Source organism: Mytilus galloprovincialis, chromosome 13 (genome assembly GCF_965363235.1).
Source record: "Mytilus galloprovincialis chromosome 13, xbMytGall1.hap1.1, whole genome shotgun sequence".
Taxonomy (NCBI): domain Eukaryota; kingdom Metazoa; phylum Mollusca; class Bivalvia; order Mytilida; family Mytilidae; genus Mytilus; species Mytilus galloprovincialis.
In genome coordinates this window covers 57,382,746-57,407,017 of record NC_134850.1, presented here as the reverse complement: position 1 = coordinate 57,407,017, position 24,272 = coordinate 57,382,746, and the positions used below count along the sequence as shown (strand labels likewise).

The 24,272-nt window shown below is 33.0% G+C and overlaps 1 protein-coding gene across 1 annotated transcript in view; it reads left to right on the top strand.

The window, feature by feature from the left end:
* The first annotated feature begins 9,532 nt into the window (after nucleotides 1-9,532).
* Nucleotides 9,533-24,272, top strand: part of LOC143057496 (sodium- and chloride-dependent neutral and basic amino acid transporter B(0+)-like) — a 29,548-nt gene continuing 14,808 nt past the window's right edge. Inside the window, exons 1-6 of the mRNA XM_076230804.1 lie at nucleotides 9,533-9,672; nucleotides 19,242-19,446; nucleotides 21,341-21,472; nucleotides 22,056-22,183; nucleotides 23,268-23,473; nucleotides 24,086-24,221. Of these exons, the coding sequence (XP_076086919.1) occupies nucleotides 9,667-9,672; nucleotides 19,242-19,446; nucleotides 21,341-21,472; nucleotides 22,056-22,183; nucleotides 23,268-23,473; nucleotides 24,086-24,221 (813 nt within the window). The 5' untranslated portion in view covers nucleotides 9,533-9,666. The remainder of the gene's footprint in view (nucleotides 9,673-19,241; nucleotides 19,447-21,340; nucleotides 21,473-22,055; nucleotides 22,184-23,267; nucleotides 23,474-24,085; nucleotides 24,222-24,272) is intronic.

Sequence of the window (24,272 nt, the reverse complement as noted above, 5' to 3'; positions counted from 1 at the left end):
TTGTAGCATAAAACAGCCATAGTCATTTTAGTAGGTAAAAGTTATCAGCCTGTGCGCTCTTGTTTTACACTTCATACATGTAGATTTAAAATTTCCCTTCATATTGTTTACATTAAATCTTTCCATACAGCTTTATTTACAATTCATTTGTTAACAATAAATATTCAAGTATGTGAAAAGTTTTTTTACTGTCCCGTTTCTTGGTCTGGCAACCTTGATGAAGCATTTAAATAAAATTAGAACTCGTATTTAAATGGAATAATTAAAATTGTCAACAATACCTATTGATTAGAGGTTATAGTAAAGAAAGGAATTTTGTTAACAATAAACTTCTAGATTGTGTGACCCCTGGTCAACCAGATCGGCTTTAATGTTTGAATATTGTCTACTTTATTTACAAATCAAGATGTTAATACCTCTGTAATGGCCATTTTATACCACGCACCGGTCATTTGGAAAAGAAATTGCTTTGAATAAATATGTTAATTCAACAAAAAGAAGCAAAACCAGTTTCTTAACCCTTATATAGTCCCCGAGGTGTGTTTTACATTATAATTGCGTTAGTTTTGTGTACATGTATTCTGAATGCGTGGATTCTATTAAATTTCAGTATAGTCCTAAATGACACCTATATAAGTAGTTAAACAAATTTTAATTACAGGAAAGCTTTATTAAAGAAAATATTTACCAGTAGTAAACAAACATTTACATTAGGGAGCTACCAATTTATTTTTAGGGGGGGAGGAATTTGAAAAATAGGCAAGTCAGGAGTTTTGAGTTAAAAAATAAAAAGAAGCAGAATGAACAACTTTGGAAAAACAAAAAGGTCAGGATGACAACTTATCATTATCACTGAACTAGTATTCTTAACATTATCACTGAACTAGTTGTTTAGGGGCCAGCTGAAGGACGCCACCGGGTGCGGGGGTTTCTCGCTGCATTATTAATATGTAAAAACTAAATCCATATCAATATCTGGAAGGGAACATGGGCCAGTTACTAGCATACTAGATCATACTAAATCAGTTTAAAATGATTACCATCATTAAAGAGCAGATGGAAAATAAAAAGTCTTTTTTGTTGTTACTAATTGATATTCGCAGGATCTTATCTGTCTGAAGCCATGGTATTCGACATGTACATGTACCTAATGTACATGCTTAGCCTTCAAACTTCAACCAACACCTAAAAATACAGGTTCTTTCCATGAACCATTTGAGACTGGAATACTTTACCAATACAATGAGACTGTTAAATATAGAAGATGCAGAGGCATTCAGGAACAGCCTCACATCTTATTTAACAGAGTTGTCACACACCAATCTTTGGTGGCCTTCTGCTGTTTTCTGCTCTTTGGTCGCGTTGTTTTCGCTATGACACATTCCTCATTTCCATTCTCAATTGTATTTCCTTGTTCCACAAAGCTTTACATCATAAAATAGCCATACATATTCCAGATTATGTAGAACAACAAAGCAGTGAACACGGCAATATCACCAAAGTAAATTTAGAAGCCTTTAATCTTCAACTAACACCTACAAATACAGGTTTTTTTCGACGAACCATCAAAGACTGGAATACCTTACCAATAAGACTGTTAATATAGAAGTAATGAGCTAATTTTAATTGAATGATTTATATAGTACATGCGTGATGGGTCTTGGACCCTAAAAAATGCATTTCAACAATGTAGATGCAGATGTAGACGTAAAAACAAACAAGGCCAGAATTCTTAAAGTTGTTTTACTATTATAATAAGAATAGGGAGTATGTGGATGGGGTTTCCAAAATAGAGAAAAATAAGTCGAAATTAAATGTACAGAAAATGAAAGAAATAAAGAAGAGCGAAAAATAGGGCAAAACAAATTTAGAATGAAGAAGTGCTGAAGTACTATATAAGGAATAGAAAATAATTGACAAAAATAAAAAAAATAAAAAAAATGAAATAATACGTAAATGGGCATTTACTTATTTTATTGATTTTATATTTACATTATGTCATAGATCAAATTTATTGGTTCAGTCAGTGTTAAGTTTAAACTAATTGTTTCAGTTGAAGGCGATGGTTGGTACATATGTTTGCACCTGTCATAAGCCAGGAACTTGAAGTTCAGTGGTTGGTACATATGTTTGCACCTGTCATAAGCCAGGAACTTGAAGTTCAGTGGTTGGTACATATGTTTGCACCTGTCATAAGCCAGGAACTTGAAGTTCAGTGGTTGGTACATATGTTTGCACCTGTCATAAGCCAGGAACTTGAAGTTCAGTGGTTGGTACATATGTTTGCACCTGTCATAAGCCAGGAACTTGAAGTTCAGTGGTTGGTACATATGTTTGCACCTGTCATAAGCCAGGAACTTGAAGTTCAGTGGTTGGTACATATGTTTGCACCTGTCATAAGCCAGGAACTTGAAGTTCAGTGGTTGGTACATATGTTTGCACCTGTCATAAGCCAGGAACTTGAAGTTCAGTGGTTGGTACATATGTTTGCACCTGTCATAAGCCAGGAACTTGAAGTTCAGTGGTTGGTACATATGTTTGCACCTGTCATAAGCCAGGAACTTGAAGTTCAGTGGTTGGTACATATGTTTGCACCTGTCATAAGCCAGGAACTTGAAGTTCAGTGGTTGGTACATATGTTTGCACCTGTCATAAGCCAGGAACTTGAAGTTCAGTGGTTGGTACATATGTTTGCACCTGTCATAAGCCAGGAACTTGAAGTTCAGTGGTTGGTACATATGTTTGCACCTGTCATAAGCCAGGAACTTGAAGTTCAGTGGTTGGTACATATGTTTGCACCTGTCATAAGCCAGGAACTTGAAGTTCAGTGGTTGGTACATATGTTTGCACCTGTCATAAGCCAGGAACTTGAAGTTCAGTGGTTGGTACATATGTTTGCACCTGTCCTAAGCCAGGAACTTGAAGTTCAGTGGTTGTCGTTTGTTAATGTGGTTCATAAGTGATTCTCGTTTCTTGTTTTTTTATATAGAGTTAGAACGTTGGTTTTCCCGTTTGAATGATTTTACATTAGTCATTGTGGGGGCCCTTTATACCTTGTTGTCTAAGGCTCCGTGTTGAAAACCGTCCTTTGACATATAATGGTTTACTTTTACAAATTATAACTTGGATGGAGAGTTGTCTTAGTGTCATGTATACCACACATTTCTTCATATATCTATTCCACCCAGACCCTCATAAGTAAGTAAGTAAGTAAGTAAGTAAAACTTTATTTGGATTCGGCATATTGACAAACAATACAAACATAAGCTCTAATGAGCTTTTCACCGAACATACAACTATATATATATAGATTATATGTATGTCTCTGGAATAGACACTGTTGCATGCAGAGAAAGTTGTAGTGATTGGAAGTTGCTTATGTGATGAAGGCAACAGCTGGCGAAAATTGAAAGCCAACCAACCGAGACGATATTATATACATTACTTACTTATTTGAAGTTAAATAGAATGAAGATGTCAATTGTTGCTTCAGAGAATCTCTCATTAAAATAACTTACTTTGATGTTAATAAGGTTATATGATCATGTTCAATCAGAGCTCTAATGTTCAATAACCTTATTCAATTCAGTTTAAATTTCAGATTTTACAACCAAATAAAATAAAATTTATTGAGTTGGTTTTCTCATTTGTATGCATTTACGTTTTCCCATCGACGTAAAATAGAAATAAAAATGACTCTTTAAATTTAAGAAAAATGTGTCACAATGTTTGAATTGTAACCTTTTTCTGTATTGTGTCATTACAGAATGTCTTTGTTATTGCTTAACATGCATTTCTGTGTGTATACATGTCATGCTGGCAAATAATGTTCATCAGTACAATGACATGCAATATATATATAATATATATGTAAATACAATATATGATAAATAAATACATAATGTAAACATAACTGATAAATGAATACATCCTAGAAGAATAATGGTTACTTATAACATGCCTGTTCTACGTTTAAATGCATAGTAACAATCATGGGTCCTTGATTTGAATAATACTATTCTTATGAAAAAGAAGATGTGGTATGGTTGCTACAAAAGAGACATAACAGATATAAAACAATTCAAACGAGAAAACTAACGGTTTAGAGTATGTACAAAAGGATGAACGAAAAATAAATATGTAACACAACAACAAACGACAACTACTGAATTACAGGCTAGATTTGGGTTAGGGACTTACATACAGAATGTGGCGGGATTAAACATGTTAGGCTAGCGGACGACCAACCCCCCTAACCTTGGGCAGCACGAGCGATGTAACAGTTAAACAAAAGAAGTAACTATAAATATAGGTTGAAAAAGGCTTAACTCATCAGATGGATACAAATAGAAATACATCTAACAGAAACACAGAGTGGACGTGATCGGGTACTTGTACATCCCAACAACAAAATGACTATCAGCACTTACCGAGAGTACTCGCAGTCAGGCATCTTAAGAATAAACCTTGAATATATAAGCAGCATTTCTTTTTAAACCTCTGCTATAAAAAAAAAAAACCCAAATTAAACCCGTCTGCTTTTCACCAGAACAATTGAACCAGGAAAATAGGTATTTTGTCTTTATTTATATCTTGTCTTGTTTCAGTATGATCTATTGGTTTCATATAACACTACAATATTGTTATCGCCACCATCGTGTATAGTCAGTACATGGAGGGCATGAAGGTATATCAGTTTCACTAAAGCGTGTTGGCTTAGATCACCATAATAGTTTTATAATATCTTAACGGAAGGATTAACATTTTAATCAATTTTAAATAGATAATTGAAGTTTCAATAACACACGATAGAAATATAATTAGTTTTTCTTGAGTGTTTACCAAAAATATAATAACAACAATAATTTATCGGAAATCATTTGTCATATCTGTTTGCCGTGAAATATGCATTGAAATTTAACCAATTTATTAAATTACTGTTGTTTAGTGGGACGGGTTTTGAGCAATTTTAAATATGAAAATTTGTGTACGGTAACGCTGTGTGATGAGCATAAATATGGCGGAAAATTAAACTATAAAAAAAAAAAAAAAAGTGAGTGTAGGTGCTAAAATCAAATACCCACGCATTCAATATCTTTGAAATATTTAAATGTATTAACTCAGGATGCATGAAATTTGAAGTTTAAGTACTTAGTTTAATATATATGTCATTTAAATTGAGTGCATAAATGTGTTCAACAGACTGTTTACTTTTGAAGTATCAGTAACAAAAAGTGTACTCAAATCAGGATAAGGTAAATTGAACTCTGTAACAAAGACAGTCGTTGATATACGCTATATTAATATCCACAAGACAGATATGAGCAACAATAATGGATGGGATGCGAGACTGGTGTGTCATTGAGTATTTACTCTTCTAACGTTACATGCGTGGATGGCACGTCAGTTTAATACTGCAGTAGTTCGAATATCATATATATATAGTTTAAGTCTAAAGTGTGTAACTGCATGAATAAATGTACTATAAAAGAGGGACGAAAGATACCAAAGGGACAGTCAAACTCATAAATCTAAAACAAACTGACAAGGCCATGGCTAAAGATGAAAAAGACAAACAGAAAAACAATAGAAAACACGACACAACATGGAAAACTAAAGAATAAACAACACGAACCCCACCAAAAACTAGGGGTGATCTCAGGTGCTCCGGAAGGGTAAGCAGATCCTGCTCCACATGTGGCACCCGTCGTGTTGCTTATGTGATTACAAATCCGGTAAATAGTCTAATTCGGTAGGTCATATTCATGAAAGGGAAGGGGATTGTAGTTACGACGTAAGGAACATATCCGATATCATTTGTGAAACGGTTATTCCATAACGGTCAACCAACTCGTGATGGCGTCCGTAAAATTTACGAAGGGATGATTTCAACTTTACCATTTGGAACTCTTATTTTAATAGCTTCCTTGTGAGCAGCAAACCTCTATCAAGAAAATCATGATAGGAAATGCAAGCACGGGAATATCGTATCAATTGGGAGATATATACCCCGTATGCAGGTGCTGCTGGAATATTGCTACTTAGAAATGGAAAGTTCACAATTGGAAAGCTGAAATCATCTCTTTTGTCGTAAAGTTTTATTTTCAACCGACCCTCATTGTCAATTTCTAGATGTAAGTCAAGATATGAAGCCGACTTAACTGTATCTGTAGTATCCTTTATCTCTAGTTCGATTGGATATATGCGTTCCACATAGTCACCAAATTTTGAATTGTTTAGTGAAAGAACATGATCTATATAGCGGAAAGTAGAGTTAAAGGATATGGCTAACTTCTTATCTTTCTTCCTAAGAAGTTCCTGCATGAAGTCAGCCTCATAATAATAAAGAAACAAGTCGGCGAGTAGAGGGGCACAGTTTGTTCCCATTGGAATGCCGACAGTCTGTTGAAAAACACGTCCTCCGAACGTAACAAATATGTTTTCAATCAAGAAATCAAGCATCTTGATAATATCAGTTTCAGAGAATTTTTTGTTTGAATCAGAGTGATTTTTTACAAAGTAGGATTTATCCCTCCCTAAGACAAGATACTTGTATCTACGTTGGCCATTCTTTTTTATGAAGCAAAGTAATACCAACTCTTTCAATTTGTCTTTTAGTTTGGAATGTGGAATACTTGTGTACAGAGTAGAAAAGTCAAATGTTTTAATACTGTTACAAGATGAAAGAGAGTTAGATTGTATGTACTCTAAAAGATCTTTTGAATTTTTAAGTATCCACATCTGATTCACGCCACCTCTAGAATAAAGATATACGGAAACCCTGTCTTGAATAAAATTAGCTCTTCGTTCCTTTTCGTCTTCGTCATGGTATTTTAATAACGCTCGTGAGCTCCAACGCGCAACATATAAGTCTTACATACAACCGAACGCATATGAGGACTCGGAAAATGCAGAGCATTTATCTAAATTAAAATCCTAAGACACAGCCTTGTCTTAATATTCGCTACAAAAACTATATTAGCATGAATTATATGAAGAGGTATAACGGAATTCTGGCACATTTTATATTGCCTTTACCACAACTTCACACTAGCTCCTGTAATTATAAATCATGCATTGGTATGTTTCGCATTTCAACAATATTTGGTATGTGAATTCGTGATAAGGAGCTCATGTTCATTAGCAAGGTGATTGAACATTCATCATCATGTTACCAACGTTTGAGGTGTTTTGTTTTTATTGGTTGAAAAAGAGGTGACACCCGTCCATTGAATCTTTTCAATGCTGCACATGTCTTGCTATAAGTAAGAGTCCCATGTTTTTCTGACTGCATGTTTATGACGCTTTAACACTAAATCCATTAGATGTTGGATGTGTATACTGATTAATGATCAAGTCCTAGATGCACGATGTTTTTTTATTATTTGTTATTGGCTTTGAACTAGCTGTCAGTAACTGCGAATAACTCTCAAATCTGTACAAGTTTAGTGTCGTTTGTTTTTGTTTTTGGGATGTACAAGAACCCGGCCACGTCCACTCTGTGTCCATCTAACTGAGTTGAGCCCTTTTCAACTATTTTTTAATGGTTCGTTCTTATGTTGTACCATTATACCACTGTCCCAGGTTATGGTGCATGGGGAGGGGGGTGATGCTTACATGTTTAAACCCGCCACATTATGTGTGTATGTGCCTATCCCAAGTCACAAGCCTGTAATTCGGTGGTTGTCGTTTGTTTACTTTATTAATAATATTGTTGAATGCCGTACGGTTCCTGTAGTTGTTTATTTCTGAGTCTTTAGGTCTCTTGTGAAGATTTGTCTCAATTGCAATCCCACTTTTTATATATATATATTTACAGGTTGGCGTACAAATTTCCACGTAGTTTTCTATGATCCAAATTTCTCAAGATTTTGTGTAATGACAAGAAGATACAAAAACATCATAGAAATACAAGCATATATGGGATAATATACGTATACATGTACTGCTCATGCAGTTGTATACTCTAGAACCCCGGTTGTGCGTGTGCACTCGACTCCATGATCTTAGTTGACTAGGATTGTCAATTTACTATCCTACCCACAGGCACTTGTCTCTGTCAATATAGGGTTTTCTATCCATACTCGTGCGAAAAATGTACGGGTATGGATAGAAAACCCCACATTGACAGAAACAATTGTCTGTGATCCTACCCAATAAAAACTGGCCGCCACGAAATATCCTAAATGCGGTGCTTAAAAGTGGCGTTAAAACACACAAAAAAATCAAAAATCAAATGTATACTCTAGCTGCTCTCCTCAGTCCTCAGAAACCTAGATTTTTTTATGAATAACTAACAAAGATGATTATCCGCATCATCTAGTACTTATAGTGCTTGTAGCAGGATGTGCACAATTCGTCTGAAATATGCTTGTAGCCGCCGGACTATTAAAAACTACACGTGTAGATGTGTACACAAAAGTCCCTTTGACAGAAACCCAGCGATCGACCTAAAATGATCCAACGAAAACAATGATGAACAAAGCGAGTAAAATTTCTTCATTTAAAAAAAATATTATTGCTGCACGTTTAAAGTCATATCAAACTTCAAACTGAAATAAAAAAATGAAACGAAAAAAAAGGCATATACACGTGCAAGTAAGAAAGTGTTCAATTGAATCTGGAAAAAAAATACATCAAATTATTTGGCAACTTTTATCAGACAATGTTTATTTTATTTTATCAAATAGAAACGTATGGAAAATAATTAAATAAGTTTTAAAAAATCTCTATCATATGTATATGATCTCACTTAATTTTCACGTGCTCTATAGCAATGTTTTCAGTGAATGAAAATAATTGTTTTTCGATGATATGTTATTGAATCATAAATTTCATAATTAATGCTTTAAAAAATCGTGCATATGTGCAGGAACATATATGTTGACATACTGGTTCCTAGATATATGACTTAGTTTAGTATATGTAAATGTGTTGTTTCTTTGGTGTCATTAACATTATGATTTAAAGAAACTTGTTTTTATGTCGATTTTAAGTTATTTCAATTGGGAAATTTTTAGATAACGTAATCGGTGTGCCGATTGTAAACAGTGGCTAACCAACCCGTTCATGCATGATCCGCCTACACTGTAGCTTAACGTATTGCTACAGTGCATTTTTATTAATTATTAAAAATAAAAATAAAAACATGAATATTTCAGGTAAACTGTGCATGACGTAGACGTGTTATGACATATACACATAATAACCAATGAATAAAAGTTTATTCTTAGGAAAAGTTGAGGCGAAAAGACAATCGATGGGTGACAGAGGGCATAAAAGTTAAATTTAAATTTGAAAAAACAAAGATTTCTTAGTGTTTTCTTAATCAATATTTTTTAATCAATATTTTTAATCAATATTGTTCAAAAACCTTTGATTTAAATTAAAACAAGTATTAAGCACAACGTTGTTTAATCCCTTTGTTCCGTTGCACTATGAAAAGAAACCCATCGTAATTCCCCCCATACAAATTACCTGTTATTTTCCATGCTTCAGTGATTCACGGACTGAATCACTATTATTTACACATGCTGGTCATGATTTAAGGAATACCTGTATTTCATTTATTTCATTCTGTACCTGAAACTTGCTGAAAGCAGTCACACTTATAATTGATTTTGGAGATACAATTCTATAGAAAAACTTCGTAACACTGTCTTTACCATGTCGGTGAGTCACATTTTAAAAGATTATTACAAATAAAATAAAAGAAAAATAAGTAATTAGAAATAATTTTATATATCTTTTTAATTTGCAATACTTTATTTAGAAGTCGGGGTGAAATTTTAAACATATCAAACTATTAGTTTTAAATTAGTCCAAGCGAAGCGGTGGAGGCCTAAGCAAACCATTTTAATATACATCAATATAGGCTAGCTTTATATAGGAAATTTCTTTTTTAACGGTCCATGTGTTGAAGAATTTGATTTTGACATCTACGGAGGCTGAAAATCTGTCATGGTTGACCTGAGGTTTGACCGTAATCCTATATATCGTAATTGTTAGAATAAAACTCGTATAATACAATGTTAAATATATTTCCGGTAGTCGTGTAACGAGATTGTACATAGTTAGTAGATCAATCCTTTCGCTAAAAAAAGGAGTTTGTTTTATGAATGTGTACTTAGAATCTCGATGCCAAGTGTATGTTATGCTAATTGTTACAACAAAAACTTTTGTTATTGACAAATATATACACCGTTTTTCTGATTTACATGTACGCCCGAGGACTGGACAAGACAATTCATTCTATTTTTATATTGACTTGTCGTATCTCTGAGAGCAGTATATGCTTTAGAATGTATTTCAAAGTTATTTCGTACATTATATAAGTAACTTGTTTTGATACTGGTGCATATGGCCAAGTGCTGTGTGCTAAGACACAATGGAAATAAAAACAATAACAACATTTATTTTAAGTACCAGAATGTCCTCGGTTCATATTCTTTTAAATGGCACAAATCCATTGTGTGTAGGACGCTATTATGTCTAATGAAACGTATTAAAATAGGAATTTAATGTTCCATGACAATAAACTTCTAGTCTGTCCTGTTTATGGCATTATGACGAGCATTACTGACGGGCAGGATATTGTAATACTGTTTTATATTTAGAACTTTTGTTGTATGTGGCTATTTCTATTGTAAATACCTACTTGGATAACTCGATGGCTATTGAATAGTAATTTGCTCGATGACTTGGATTTCTAAAGGTATTCTCAGTATGCAGTTAGCATACGTTTTCTAAGGCTAAACAATAGGTCTATAGTTTAAAGTATTTACTCCAGCCGTCTGACCGAACTTATTTAAATCGACTTTGTTTGTTACCAGTCAGTGTTAATTGTATCTTTGTCATTATAACAATGTAATGTGATAGTTAAGTCGGCTCGCTCCGCCACAATCGCCCCGAGAATGCTGTTATTTCATCTTACATAACTCTATGTAATATACCTCTTTTTCTACTAAAATCTAAAATCACAGATCGATCTAATCTAACAGATAAAGGATATGCAACTTATTTTTTCGATTTCATTGTCCTGAAAAGTTTACATTAACCTGTAAATTGATGTTTTGGGGCATTTCTCTGTTTATTAATTTTTTGTCAATATAAAAAATGAGATGTCTCCAACAAAGATAAAATGACGTAGGAGACCAAACTTCTCCTAGGATTACGAATATACATTGATAAAAGATATGACATTGAAGATGAACGATTCTAGCTATATAGGATGCTTAGATATATATATATATATAATGCGTTTTGTTTAAATATACTTTTTCACTTTTTTGGTCTTTTGTAAAATGTTGTTTAAAACGCAATCATAGGTTTGAACGTAGTTTTCAATTTAGACTCGTGTGTATATATATATATATATATATATATATATATATATATATATATATATATATATATATATAATATACAAAAGATATGGTATGATTGCCAATGAGACAACTCTCCACAAAAGACCAAAACGACACTAATGTCACCGTACGGCCTTCAACAATGAGCAAATCCCGTACCACATAGTCAGTGTTAGAGGTAAGTTTAATACTAGTATTGTATTAGCTCCAGTTATGGCTATAACAGATTGTTGTGATCCTAATAAGTCGGTTGCATCTCTTTTTATACGAAAAACACCCAAGTCAGACAATACTGAATAGTGGTAAAAATGCCTAAATTATATTTCATTATAATGGCTGTAATTAAAGATATATGTTCAGAACTATTAAGCTATATACCGTTCGGGTAAATTGGTGCATCTTGCTTAAAGAATTTGTCTCTCTGATACTTTAAAATGCCAAGGCTCCGTGTGGAAGACCGTACTTGGACATAATGGTTAACTTTTACAAATTGTGACTTGGATGGAGAGTTGTCTCATCGTCACTCGTAACGCTACTTCTTGTATCTATATAAATGCATTAAACGTTTATATCGAGTCAAAACAAGACCTTAAACTTTTTCCAACTTTCCAGTCTGATCTGTTCTCATTTATTTTTGAAGTGTAAACCATAAAGTAAAACTTAAAATACTGTATATAATAATGTGTTTTTCATATGAATGGTCTCTTCTCATATCATATACAATATATTAAGAATGCACAGTTAGTGCCCATTAGCATGTCTACACCTAGCATCTAGATATCGAACCAAAAAGAATATAAAAATTGTAACGAAATCGTGTAGTTAAATAATTCTGATTTTTTGACAGACAAGATACGGATCTATAACATCTGTTAATATATAGATGACATACTGTATTTGTCATAAAAACATGAATAAATGTGTTACAAACCGGAAATATGTATCATTGTGAAATATCCTTTAAAAAAACTGATGGTTTTATTCTATGTTTACGTTAAGTGAGTTGCAGAGTGCACGTCAATGAGACATCCTCCCCCTAAAAACGACGAAAAAGGATCTGTAATGTGGTGTTTCAAATGAAATAGAGACAAGAGTACGATTAAACAGTCAATTTTGGACAGGGATGAAAAAAATACATATTTTAGGCAAAATAAGATATTAACTGAATAAGACTATTAATTGCTGTCTAGGTCCTGCTACGTAGGATTTATGGTAACAAAATATTTACAAATATAAAAAAGATGTATGATTGCCAATGAGACAACTGTTCACTAAGTTGAAATAGGTTATTTGGTTATGAGAAGGAAATATTCTTAAACGTATAATTAAGATTCACATTTAGATTTGGGGTTGCTTATGGTTATAGAGCTATTATTAAAAATACGAATTGCTTTATGTGATATTTTCTAGTATCATGAAAGGTGTTGAATAAGGTTATTTACTCCAAGTTAATATTTACATTTAAACAGTAGGAACTTTAAACCCTGGTCACAGTAAATCACAACTGACCGTCATCGTCAGTAAACTCCATCAACTCAACTGTTTCTATTTATTTTGTAAAGAGGTTTAAGATCATTCACCCATTTTAGAACCAAATTTATTACCATACAGACTTCAGCTTGTACAGTCTAAGTACTAAGTAGAACATCTACTGTATAGTCTGTCAACACTGATGTTGTGAGTTCGAACCCCGCAAGTGACAAGTGCGGTAAACACACATCTGAACTACGATTGCCAATTTTCCTGCCGAAGGTCAGTGGTTCTTCTCCAACCACTAATAAATGACCGCCAAGATATAGCATGTAGTGCTAAAGAAAGTGACGTTAAACACCAATTATTAATCAATATATACAAGCCCTGAAGTAACAAGATGAAAATCAAGACATTATTACAAGTAACACAAGTATAGTTGTCCTGGGAAATACTATAGGTTGGGTTAATTTTATAGGTTCGTAAGTACGTGACCTAAAGAATAAGTTGAGGTAATAAGTACCTAAGAATCTAAAAGTACACTTTTATGAGGGACCGTATTGCTACAATGACTTCCTTAACCTTTCATTCCCGGATGTTCACTTAGGTTAATTAAATAGATAAATATTTTAACACACCTATTTAGGAGTAAAATAAAATAGATGGACGATGACGTGTTTTGTTGTTGTGTTTACCTGTTTAAGATGATAGTGTTGGTACATTTAGATGAAATTGATTTCAAATCGTATATATCAGAGACATATAATACAATTATGTCAATGTATATATGTAGGTTTTACTGAATCTAATGATTTTATCAAATTAAAGTTCACCCAAGAAGATATTTGTTAAGAATGCGTGAAAAGTGGGTGGATTGTAAAAGAATAACATATAATTTTGATCTTTGATTGAAATATCTGATAAATGATTAAAAATAATGCCTTAAAGAGGACGTAAAGGTTTGACATAACTTCAATTTTAGATGGGGGAAAACTAGAAAAATGCACAACATGATTGTACTCCACTTTATCAGTATTTCTAAGTTTTACCCCTCCTCGTCGAATAGTAAGGTTAACTGGGATATAGGAATGCTGTCTTCTTGACTTCTCCGAACCGACAGTGAAACATTTGCTAGGGTGTCGTCCGTTTGACTAGCACATAATGTCTGATATATAAACACAGCTGCACTCGCACTGAATGTGGTCTTAAAATCGAATCCTCGTGTATGACTCCGCACATTAAAACTTTTGCAACTTCTATTTGGAAGGTTCGTTAAATTCGTTGGTGGCCTGTTGCGAGACAACATTTATGTCCCTATATCCGATATACCAGTACTTTAATTTGCCATTGACGGTCAACATTATCGCCGTTCATCTCGATATTTACAAAAACTTGGCTACCTATTAGATTTATTTATTTGATCTCTACTTTATAACGAACGATAGAAACATAGCCAAACAGTTCTCCATCTGAATTCATGAAATATTTGCCACTGGACGTAAAGCAAACTGGCAACAAACAATCCAAAATACCTTTTTGACAGAACGAAAGATTGATAAACGTTTAGGGACTGAAATGAATCCATTCAAATCGACGGTAAAATTACAGGCATTGAACAGTTTCAAGGGAAATATTTTGTTCATTATATTAATTCTGTTGAGTTAATTGACAAAACTGACTTGTTGGAGAACATTTAGGTACACACAACTCAAATGAAATGTACTATTGCATTATACAAACATTTGTTTTATTTGAATACAAAGTCAAATGCTAACATCATAAAGACATTTTATTGCCAGGTCTAAATGTGAAACTGCGTGTCAGGTTTCTATGTGGAACTGCGTGTCAGGTTTCTATGTGGAACTGCGTGTCAGGTTTCTATATGGAACTGCGTGTCAGGTTTCTATGTGGAACTGCGTGTCAGGTTTCTATGTGAATTTACACTTATGATACTATGTTGAATTTAACAGAGTAAATTAAATAACTTTATTCGGCCGTTTTAATTGACGAAATAGATAAGTAAATTATAACCCTTCAAATATTGACATATGTGTTCTTCGCATAGTTCATTGAACAGTGAATACACTTTTAGATATTGCATTTAAATTCTCATTTCTACAAATCTTAATAAAAGAGATGTCAGTTTAAATGCGCTAACGAAACAGCACAAAAAAAGTAAACATTCACCCATAGAGGTCAACGAGCTTTAGACCGTTGGTTTTCCCGTTTGAATGGTTTAACACTAGTAAATTTAGTGCCCTTTATAGCTTGCTGTTCGGGGTAAGACAATGCTCAATGTTGAAGGCCGTTCCTTGACCTATAATGGATTACTTTTATAAATTGTTACTTGGATGGAGAGTTGTCTTATTGTCACTCATAGCACATCTTCCTATATCTATATATTTAAACTGTCCCGGTGCTTGAGATCTCAACTCTTATATGATCTTATATAGATTAGAACACTAAAACTAAACTTAGAGCAAAATTTCGGAAAGTAATCACGTCAGTCTAAATTCCGGTATAATAAATAATAAAACCACAAATTATGTTCATCCCAGAAAATTACAGGTGTAATTATTCAACAATAACAGTATATAAGAATAAGAATAAGAATATATATATAACCATTATTAACAAATGTGTTAGGTCTACCTGAAATGTGTACTAACATATCTGTCAAACTACATGTAGATAAAGATACAATTTGGATATATTGTGCAACTCCCTTCCCCAACATTATTTAAGAACCCCAAACCCCCTATCCCCAAAAAAGATAACGGAATATACCGAAATAGAAAATAAAAACTTTGTGCACAACGTTGTTCTTTAGATGAATCTTTAAACCTTCATATACTACTAGACATATATGCCTCCCCCATATACTACATATATGCCTCCTCCATATATGATCAATATATGATTATGCCTATTGAAAGTGAAATGTTCTTGGTCAAGACCCAACTCAATTCAAACATGTTCTTATGTGTCAGTCCAAAAATTTTGTTGTCAATTAAAACTTTTTTAATGACTTCAAATTCCCTATACATGTATATATTTACCGAATGGATTTGAATTGTTCAACATTCAATGAAAAGTGGCCTTGTCTGAGAGAATTTTGAAGTATGTGTGCTTTCTATTCTTTAGTTTAAACAAGTAAAACAATTTTAATACTGTTTGTATGTATATACGTAAGTCCATTTATACACAGTCCTTGACTAGGTAGATTGTAGGCTTCCTTTTACCAAAGGGTTATAATGGTATTTGATGGCCGTTTTATGAAGTTCAAACACGTAGAATTAAAACCGGGGGCAGATTCAATTTATCTTTACAACTTTATCCGTACGGAGAGTTTAATGTTATAGAAATGCATTGTAGCACATCGCATTGAGTAAACTATGAATTTTTAAATTTTGACCTGATTTTCTGACTTGGTTTTCTGACCTATGACACTACAGGAATTGTACACTTATAAATGAGAAGTTTCAATCTTATGTAAAATGGTTTTTGGTTTCTAATTTGCCACATATTTATATTCCTAAAGATTGCTCCAATACTTTTCATGATGGCCAAAGTTCATCGACATCTGATCATGGCGTCTATTCGTGTATGCATACTCAATGTGAGCTCGTGTGCATCAAAAATGATTTATTATTCACATAAGTTTAAAAAACGAATTGTTATTTCAATAAGGCCAACAATAAATAAACTTGTTTCTTGTGAAAAAAATTGGGTTAAATGGTTTTTATTTTTTATATACTGTGTAGTGAAATATTATGAACTCTTAACAGTTTCAGCAAAAATGTCAGAACTCCTCACCAAAATTGTCTTGCCTTTCACCGGTGTTGCTTAATGATAAAAAGTGCATGAAAATTGCCAACGGTGTAGGTAGGGAGACAGGAAAACAATTACTATAATGTTTGTGCCTATAAACTCAAACGACACCATATAAATTCTCTCGGTTGTGAATACCCACCAGAAGTTGAGAACGTGTTTGCCATCGTACACTCAGATCATACAGCTTCAGTGAAGATCATTACTCTTCACGAAAAAAACTTCTTTCATATACAACAGTCGAATAAAGTAATGTATTCAATATAGACATTTATGACTTGTTTACTGGTCTTAAGAAACATGAAGATTTATCTACTCGTAATTCAAGTCGCGTTAAAAAGTTACGGTGTGTTATTTTTATGGGGATTACTAGTATACATGTACTAAATTTCGAATTTTTTGTTATTTGTACCTGTATTGGCTTTCTAATTTCTCCGACAGAAAGAGTAAAAAAAGAAAACCCAGTCCATGCAAAAAAAGTGATCGCTGCGGTTATGGATTAGAATCACGGCATAGTGCGTTCGACTCGAATCTCAGTTGACTATAATTGCCACTGAATTTTCCTGTCGAAGGTCGATGTTTCCTTCGTCACTCCTGTTTCCTCCGCTAATAAAAAAAACTTGTTTAAAAAATACTCAGTAACCTACTTATACTTCGACTACTTCTACCATCCTGGACAGTGGTAAAAATCGTCTAATGTAGGTGAGTCTTGAAACATTCAAGACTACCTGCACTGGTGAATCTGATGGTGATTGGTAGTGCGTCCCAGTCCCTTTATTGTTCTAGGATAGAACGATTATATAACTACTATAATAGGTTCGGGACGAATCGTAAGGGTTGAATGGGATAAATACATATGGTCACACCTTTGTTTTTCAACCGCCCGTAAACCCCCTGATGAAGCAGGCGTTCTTTTAGCTGTGTGGGATGTTTAAATTTCATGAGTACTCAGTTAAAATCGCAGCTATTTCCTAATTTAAAGCACAGAAGAAAATACGCAGAGAAAAACTCACCGAAGAGAGAACCTGCACATTGGGACAATTCGTGTCAACAGGCCTTAATATTGAGGATTGATGTTTAACCGGGACACAGGATTTGTTTACTTATTTTCATTTCTTAAAATCATAGATCGGCCTGTCATAATCTTATGGACATCAAAGAGTATTCTGAGATTCCTCAGGCACAGAGGACACAGAGGGCATCGACACTCCCCAATCACACTCAAGAACATGTGTGTTGTGCGGTCCCTCCGAGTTGTCAAGTCTTAAAAAGGCCACACGAAATCAAATCGTGAATCCGCTGAAATAACCTTTTCATGATTAGCTCTGTATTTATTATCACATTTTTTTGTAATCCGATCCCTTAAAACGACGACGGTGTATTTAAAAAACCTCATGGGTGCCGGTTACGGTCAAGAAGCGGCCTTGAAAAGGGGGCTACTCCAATACTTAATTGATAGGGGTGCCGTTGGGGCTCTATTACCCCACTCTTACTACCGTATATCATTTTACTTTAATATAGGGATTCAGAGTCTGCACCATCGAGTCTGCGTCTGAGCATGGACTTTCTTTAAGTATAGTTAAGTCCCTGATCTGAGGTCTGCATGAAGTGATATGCTCTAAGATTGGACAATTTTGCCAAGCATTGAAAAGTTGAAATGAAATCCTTAATAGGAAAATCAATGCAGTTCCATAATCCCCCCCCCCCCCAAAAAAAAACCCTTGATATTAGTAAGACAATTAATTTTAGTGTTAAAAATGTCATCTTCTATCTATCATGTCTATATGATATTGTTTTACAAAGTTGGTCTGTTCTTTGAAAAAACAATACAAATTTTTGTCATCACAAAAGAAGTAATTTTCCAAACAAGTTCTGGTGCAAGTGGTTAGAACATTAGAATCTCTCATTAAAGAAATCATAATGTCATTGTCAATATGAGCAAAACAAATGTCAAGTGTTGGGGTAGGCATAAACATTTATAGTATGTATTATTGTATTAGAAGGCAGGTAAAACAACTTGTGCATTGTGATATTGTCAAGTTTTTAACCAGTTAGGCAGCAACCATTTGATTTTCTGGGGTGGGGGGGGGGGGGGGGGGGGGGCTATGGTTTTTTTTTCTGGACAATTTTTTTTTCCGCCTGCGGCGAAAAACAATCTATTTTTTTCGCAACAAGTCGAAAACAATTTTTTTCTTTCAATTTTAGCATTACATATATTGGCAGCTGAGAGGGTGAAGCGAACACTTTTTTATTCTCAGAATCAAAAACAAATTTTTTTTTTCTCCAAAAACTGGAAACAAACTTTTTTCCCAAAAAAAACCATAGCCCACCCCCCCACCCCCCAGAAAATCAAATGGTTGCTGCCTTATATAACATGTTTGTTTTTCTAGGACTTGTTAAATGTTTAACTTAATGCACGTGTAGGAGGAAGCACTTAGCATTTTTCATAGATGATATGCTCATTTATTTTAGCATCTTGGTATTGAACAAGCTATTTAACTTTTCTCAATTTAATCAAGACTAGAAGAATCTGATTTATTTAATAAAGCCTATTTTCTACTTTTTTAATTGCAGTTAGACACAAAAGATAGCTACAATATAAATAATGGCTTAGCCTTAAAAGAAAGGAATGGAGATGTTGATGTAAATGTTGACGAAGATACTGAAGATAGAGGACAATGGGGCTCCAAATGGGAGTTTATTCTATCTTGTATTGGACTTTCTGTAGGATTGGGAAACGTATGGCGTTTCCCTTACCTGGCCTATGAAAATGGAGGAGGTATTACTGTTATTCATGTTTATAGCTGTTAAAGCTTACTTTAATTAAATGATAAATAGAACTATACCATTGACACATTAATGAGCAATTTATATTAACATAGTAAATTATAATAATAGTTAAGTGAAATATATCTGAGCGCTTATTTTAAAATACTAATTGATAATCAATGATCTAGATGTTAAGATATCGCATGACCCCAATGTTCCTTTTTACAAAGAAATTAATACCACAGTTGACTAAAGGTCAATCAGGGTAAATTGTCATTTGTCAATTTGAAGAATCTACTCTTACCTAATAATTACAATCATTTTAACAGCTGAAAGGTATGGGAAAAATGAATGAATGCAATAATAGTTTATCTCTGCATGTATCTCATATACATGTAAGGACAAATTAAAGGAGTTGAATATTTTAAAGAATAAATGTTCTGGCAAAAACTGGTATAACAGGTTTTGTTTGACTAAATCAATTAAGTTGATTGGTTTTTATGGTGTTTTTAAAAGACAATGATCATGTTTTACCCAAATATTTAAAAATTGATCGATCTTTACCATGTTTACTCAGCTTCATAACTGGGTGTATATCTGCACATTGTCTAGTTATGACTCACTGAAAGAAATCTTTGGAAATGTTTTGTAAATTGAAATGTAGACAACTTTAATGACATGTCTTTCAAGTACATGTGTTACCATTGAATTCAAACATGTATTTAAATTATATCATACATTTCATATGTTATAATGTAAAGATTAATTTTTGTCTAATATTTCGCATAATATTAAATGATTTGACAAGAAAACAGTAAGAACATGTAGACTAGATACATGTTTATGTAAATTATAGTTAACACCTTCACACTGCAGGTTTTTCATTAAATTTCTAGCTTGTAATAGATACAGAGACAGAATCAAGTTAATTTTTAACCAAAAGTCTGACTTAAAGTTCTGAATTAGTAAATTACAAATTTAATTTGTCTGACAATTCTTTTTAACCCTTTCACAAAGCCAAAATTTATAGAAGAAACGATTTACTGTTAGTCTGTAAGGAAACTAAACATGCTAAATGATAAAAGCATCATTAGCTGCCAGATTCTTGCTAGAAAAATAGAGATTTATACTCTAAATTTTTTATTTATTGAATATTTATGTTTTTTCTATAGGCAACAATTCATAATGCATGGAATCATTATAAAGTATCAACATCTACTGTTTATCATGGCATTGTAAGCCATTGACATATTGATGTCTAATTAACCACCATCACAAGTCACATGACACCTAAAGATTAATTGCTGATGAGAATGTGACACAAATATAAATAGAGACAAGTTCTAGTTTGGGATTTCATATCATAGATAAAACTATATTGTAAATTGTTTTATTGTTTTATAAGATAAAATATTTGGTGGAAGGACTCAATTAGTGGATGAAAAAATCTTCCAACTGCTTTAACTGTTGCAGATGACAATCTTTTCAATATCGAAACAGTGCACAATGGGTCTACAACTGTGGCTGATTGATGGCTTACATGCATTCAATATTCAATGTAGTCAAATTATTGTCTTGACAAAGATGTATCAGAAATTATTTAGCTTTATTTCAACCAATTACACACTGTAGAAAAATTTACTGCTTTCTGTGAATAAGGCAGGCAGTGATAAGCAGAAATTTGCATGTACATTATCTATAGTTTGAAGATTTATATGTTAATTACTTGAGGAGGAACAAATTAGCTGGGGAACATGGCCACCGTGAAACTTACAGCAAATGAACAATGGAATTGTATCAAGTTGAATAAAATGTTCATTTTTTCTTCAGTCCCATAAACCAGAAAACAAACGTATATTCTAATAATTGAGAATTTTATTCACATTTTTTTTTCTTAATTTCAGCTGCCTTCCTGATTGCTTATTTAGTCCTACAGTTTCTGATAGGAAAGCCCATGTACTTCATGGAGTTAGTTATGGGTCAGTTCTCTGGTTTAGGACCAACAGGGGTTTGGAAAATGAACCCAAGTGCTAAAGGTAATAGTGTTTTTGTAGTAGTATTTGTTAATTGATATTTCATGGTTTCAAACTTTGAAGAAAAAAATCATTGGTTAACATTTTATTATTTGTTTAATTTAAAGTTATGGTTACTGTAGTATTTCAATCTTTGAAGTTTGAGATGGAAGAGACACATTTGTTAGATATGTGATGTTTGAAAGAAATAAAAAAAAAAAAGGGTTTTAATCCACCTACAAAAACCGTTTCATTGTGGAATTTGACAACCTAGAATTATTTTTTTTTATTTTGATCTAATTTTGCCTAATAATATAACACTTGTATTGTTTTTCCACACCTGATGAGAAACGTTTGCTGGTACATATAATATTGAAGTATATCTGAAATACATTTAAAATTTTCATTTCTAAATGTGAGAAAACTATAGTTGTAAAATTTTATACAAAATGATTTTATGCAGGTTTAATGTCTTGTAAATGATGAGTTTTGTACAAACGTAACAAAGACTTATTACATAATACAAAATATGTTCAATTTCTTCATGTTATAAAATAATCTATTTCATATTAAATATAAATAACATACAAATGTATTAACATTGCAGGTATTGGTATATCTATGGCTCTAATATCCTTAGTAGTTGCAATCTACTATAATGTGATCATGGCCTATACACTGATCTACTTTTTCTCCTCCATGCAGAAAACTCTACCATGGACTGTTTGTGAAGATGTAAGTATGGTCTAAGGGTTTGGAACAATTTCAAGATGGACAATATAAACTCTGGAACCATTATTGTTCAAAATTTGACACACTTTTTTTTTATTTAAAAATAAGATGTATTAGGCCATATTCAAAAGAATGTTTGTTTCCTCTCCCCAGGTCTACCCTTTGTAAACAGATCAGGAAGGCAGGCTAATTTTTTTAACTGGAAGTCATAGCATGGTCACATGAATTGTTTGACTTGTCCAGTTGAGGCCACTTATCAGTTGTTTGTGTTCAATTTGAGTATGTATTTAGATTATCAATCCTTTTGCTTTCAAGTCCTTTTCAAAATTGGAAACAAATTATTTTCTGGAATAAAAATAATTTTGATTTTTTTTTACCTAGTTTAGGGGGAGGGGAAACATATATTTTATATTTTGGCCTTATTATCAATTTATTTCTCACAAGGTAAAATAAAAACTCTCCACAATACCAAATGAAACAGAAATTAATAGCGATCATTCAACAAGGTTTCCTATACTGCATAGTTATCTGGAAAAGGTCCCGAAATGATAAAAGTAAAACAATCAATATGTTTTGATGGTCTGATTAATGCACATTTTCAAGTAATAATTAAACTTTATTTAATAAAGTCTTCACAGTAAAAGCTTTGGACGTGCACTTTTATTTTTTTTAAGTATGATTGCCAATGAGACAAATATCCACCATATAAATGAACATAATGTGGATATATATATAATAAATTATAGGTCGTCCTATAGCTACAGTCTTGAAAAATGAGAAAAATACTGTATAGTCGGCTATAAGAGGCTCTGCCATAAAACATGTGAAGTTATAAACGATAAACTTACACAGGGTTTAAAACTATTGTTCATAGTTTTAGTGTTCTGCCAAGGGCAAGTGTGGAAATATTAAAAAACAAGCTGGTATTTGAAATTTCCGTATTTACCTGAGGATATTTAGTAGTATTTGCCACTGGATGTTAAAAACTAATCAACCATCATTATCACAATTGTCTTAATATATAACCATTCTTTCAAAAATAAATACCGGTGTAGCTGTAATTAACCCAATGATTTTTGTGTTGCAGGAATGGTTACCACTAGGATGTGTGGAGCAGTCGACACAGAAATTAGACTATTGCTCTATGAACATTACACAATTATTAACCGATAACAGAGCATGTAGATGTTTTTTGAACGCAACAGATTCTATATTGTCTGACCAGGGATTTAATTGTACTAATGTCACATACCAAGGAGATGTGCCAGTACCTGTAGCACAGCTGTATTTTGAGTAGGTCATAGCAATCAAGGTCATAATGGAAGTTCAAGTTTATAAATTTAACAGTAACAGTAACTAAGCTCTACCAGTTCAAATCTGCTTTAAAAAAAAAAAAAAGTTTTTCTTACACAGGTTAAAAAATTGATATGTCTAGGGTCATGAAATTTTATTTTTGTAATATAAAGAACTTTTTTAAATTGTTTAAAAGTAAAAGTTGTCTTTTGTACAACTACGACAGTTTAGCTATTAATAAAACAGCCCCCCCCCCAATAAAAAAAAGGTTTTGATAGAATTAGTTTGAAATAGAGGGACAAAAGATACCAGAGGGACAGTCAAACTCATAAATCAAAAAATAAACTGACAACACCATGGCTAAAAATGAAAAAGACAAACAGACAAACAATATTACACATGACACAACATAGAAAACTAAAGAATAAACAACATGAACCCCACCAAAAACTAGGGGTCATCTCAGGTGCTCTGGAAGGGTTAGCAGATCCTGCTCCACATGTGGCATCCATCCTGTTGCTCATGTTATAACACATCCAGTAAATAGTCTTAATTCGGTAGGTCACATTCATGAAAGGGAAGACCTTAATTCTAAGAACAATTCTTTTTCAGTAAAACCGTAATAAACAAGGCTGACGATTTCTACCCTGATACAGGAAATCCACAATGGAAGTTAGCACTCTGTCTACTGTTGTCGTGGATTGTTGTTGTTCTCTGTTTAGTAAGGGGAATAAAGTCATCAGGAAAAGTAAGTTTTATTATATATGTGTATGTAAGTCAATGTCTAATAATACAGAGC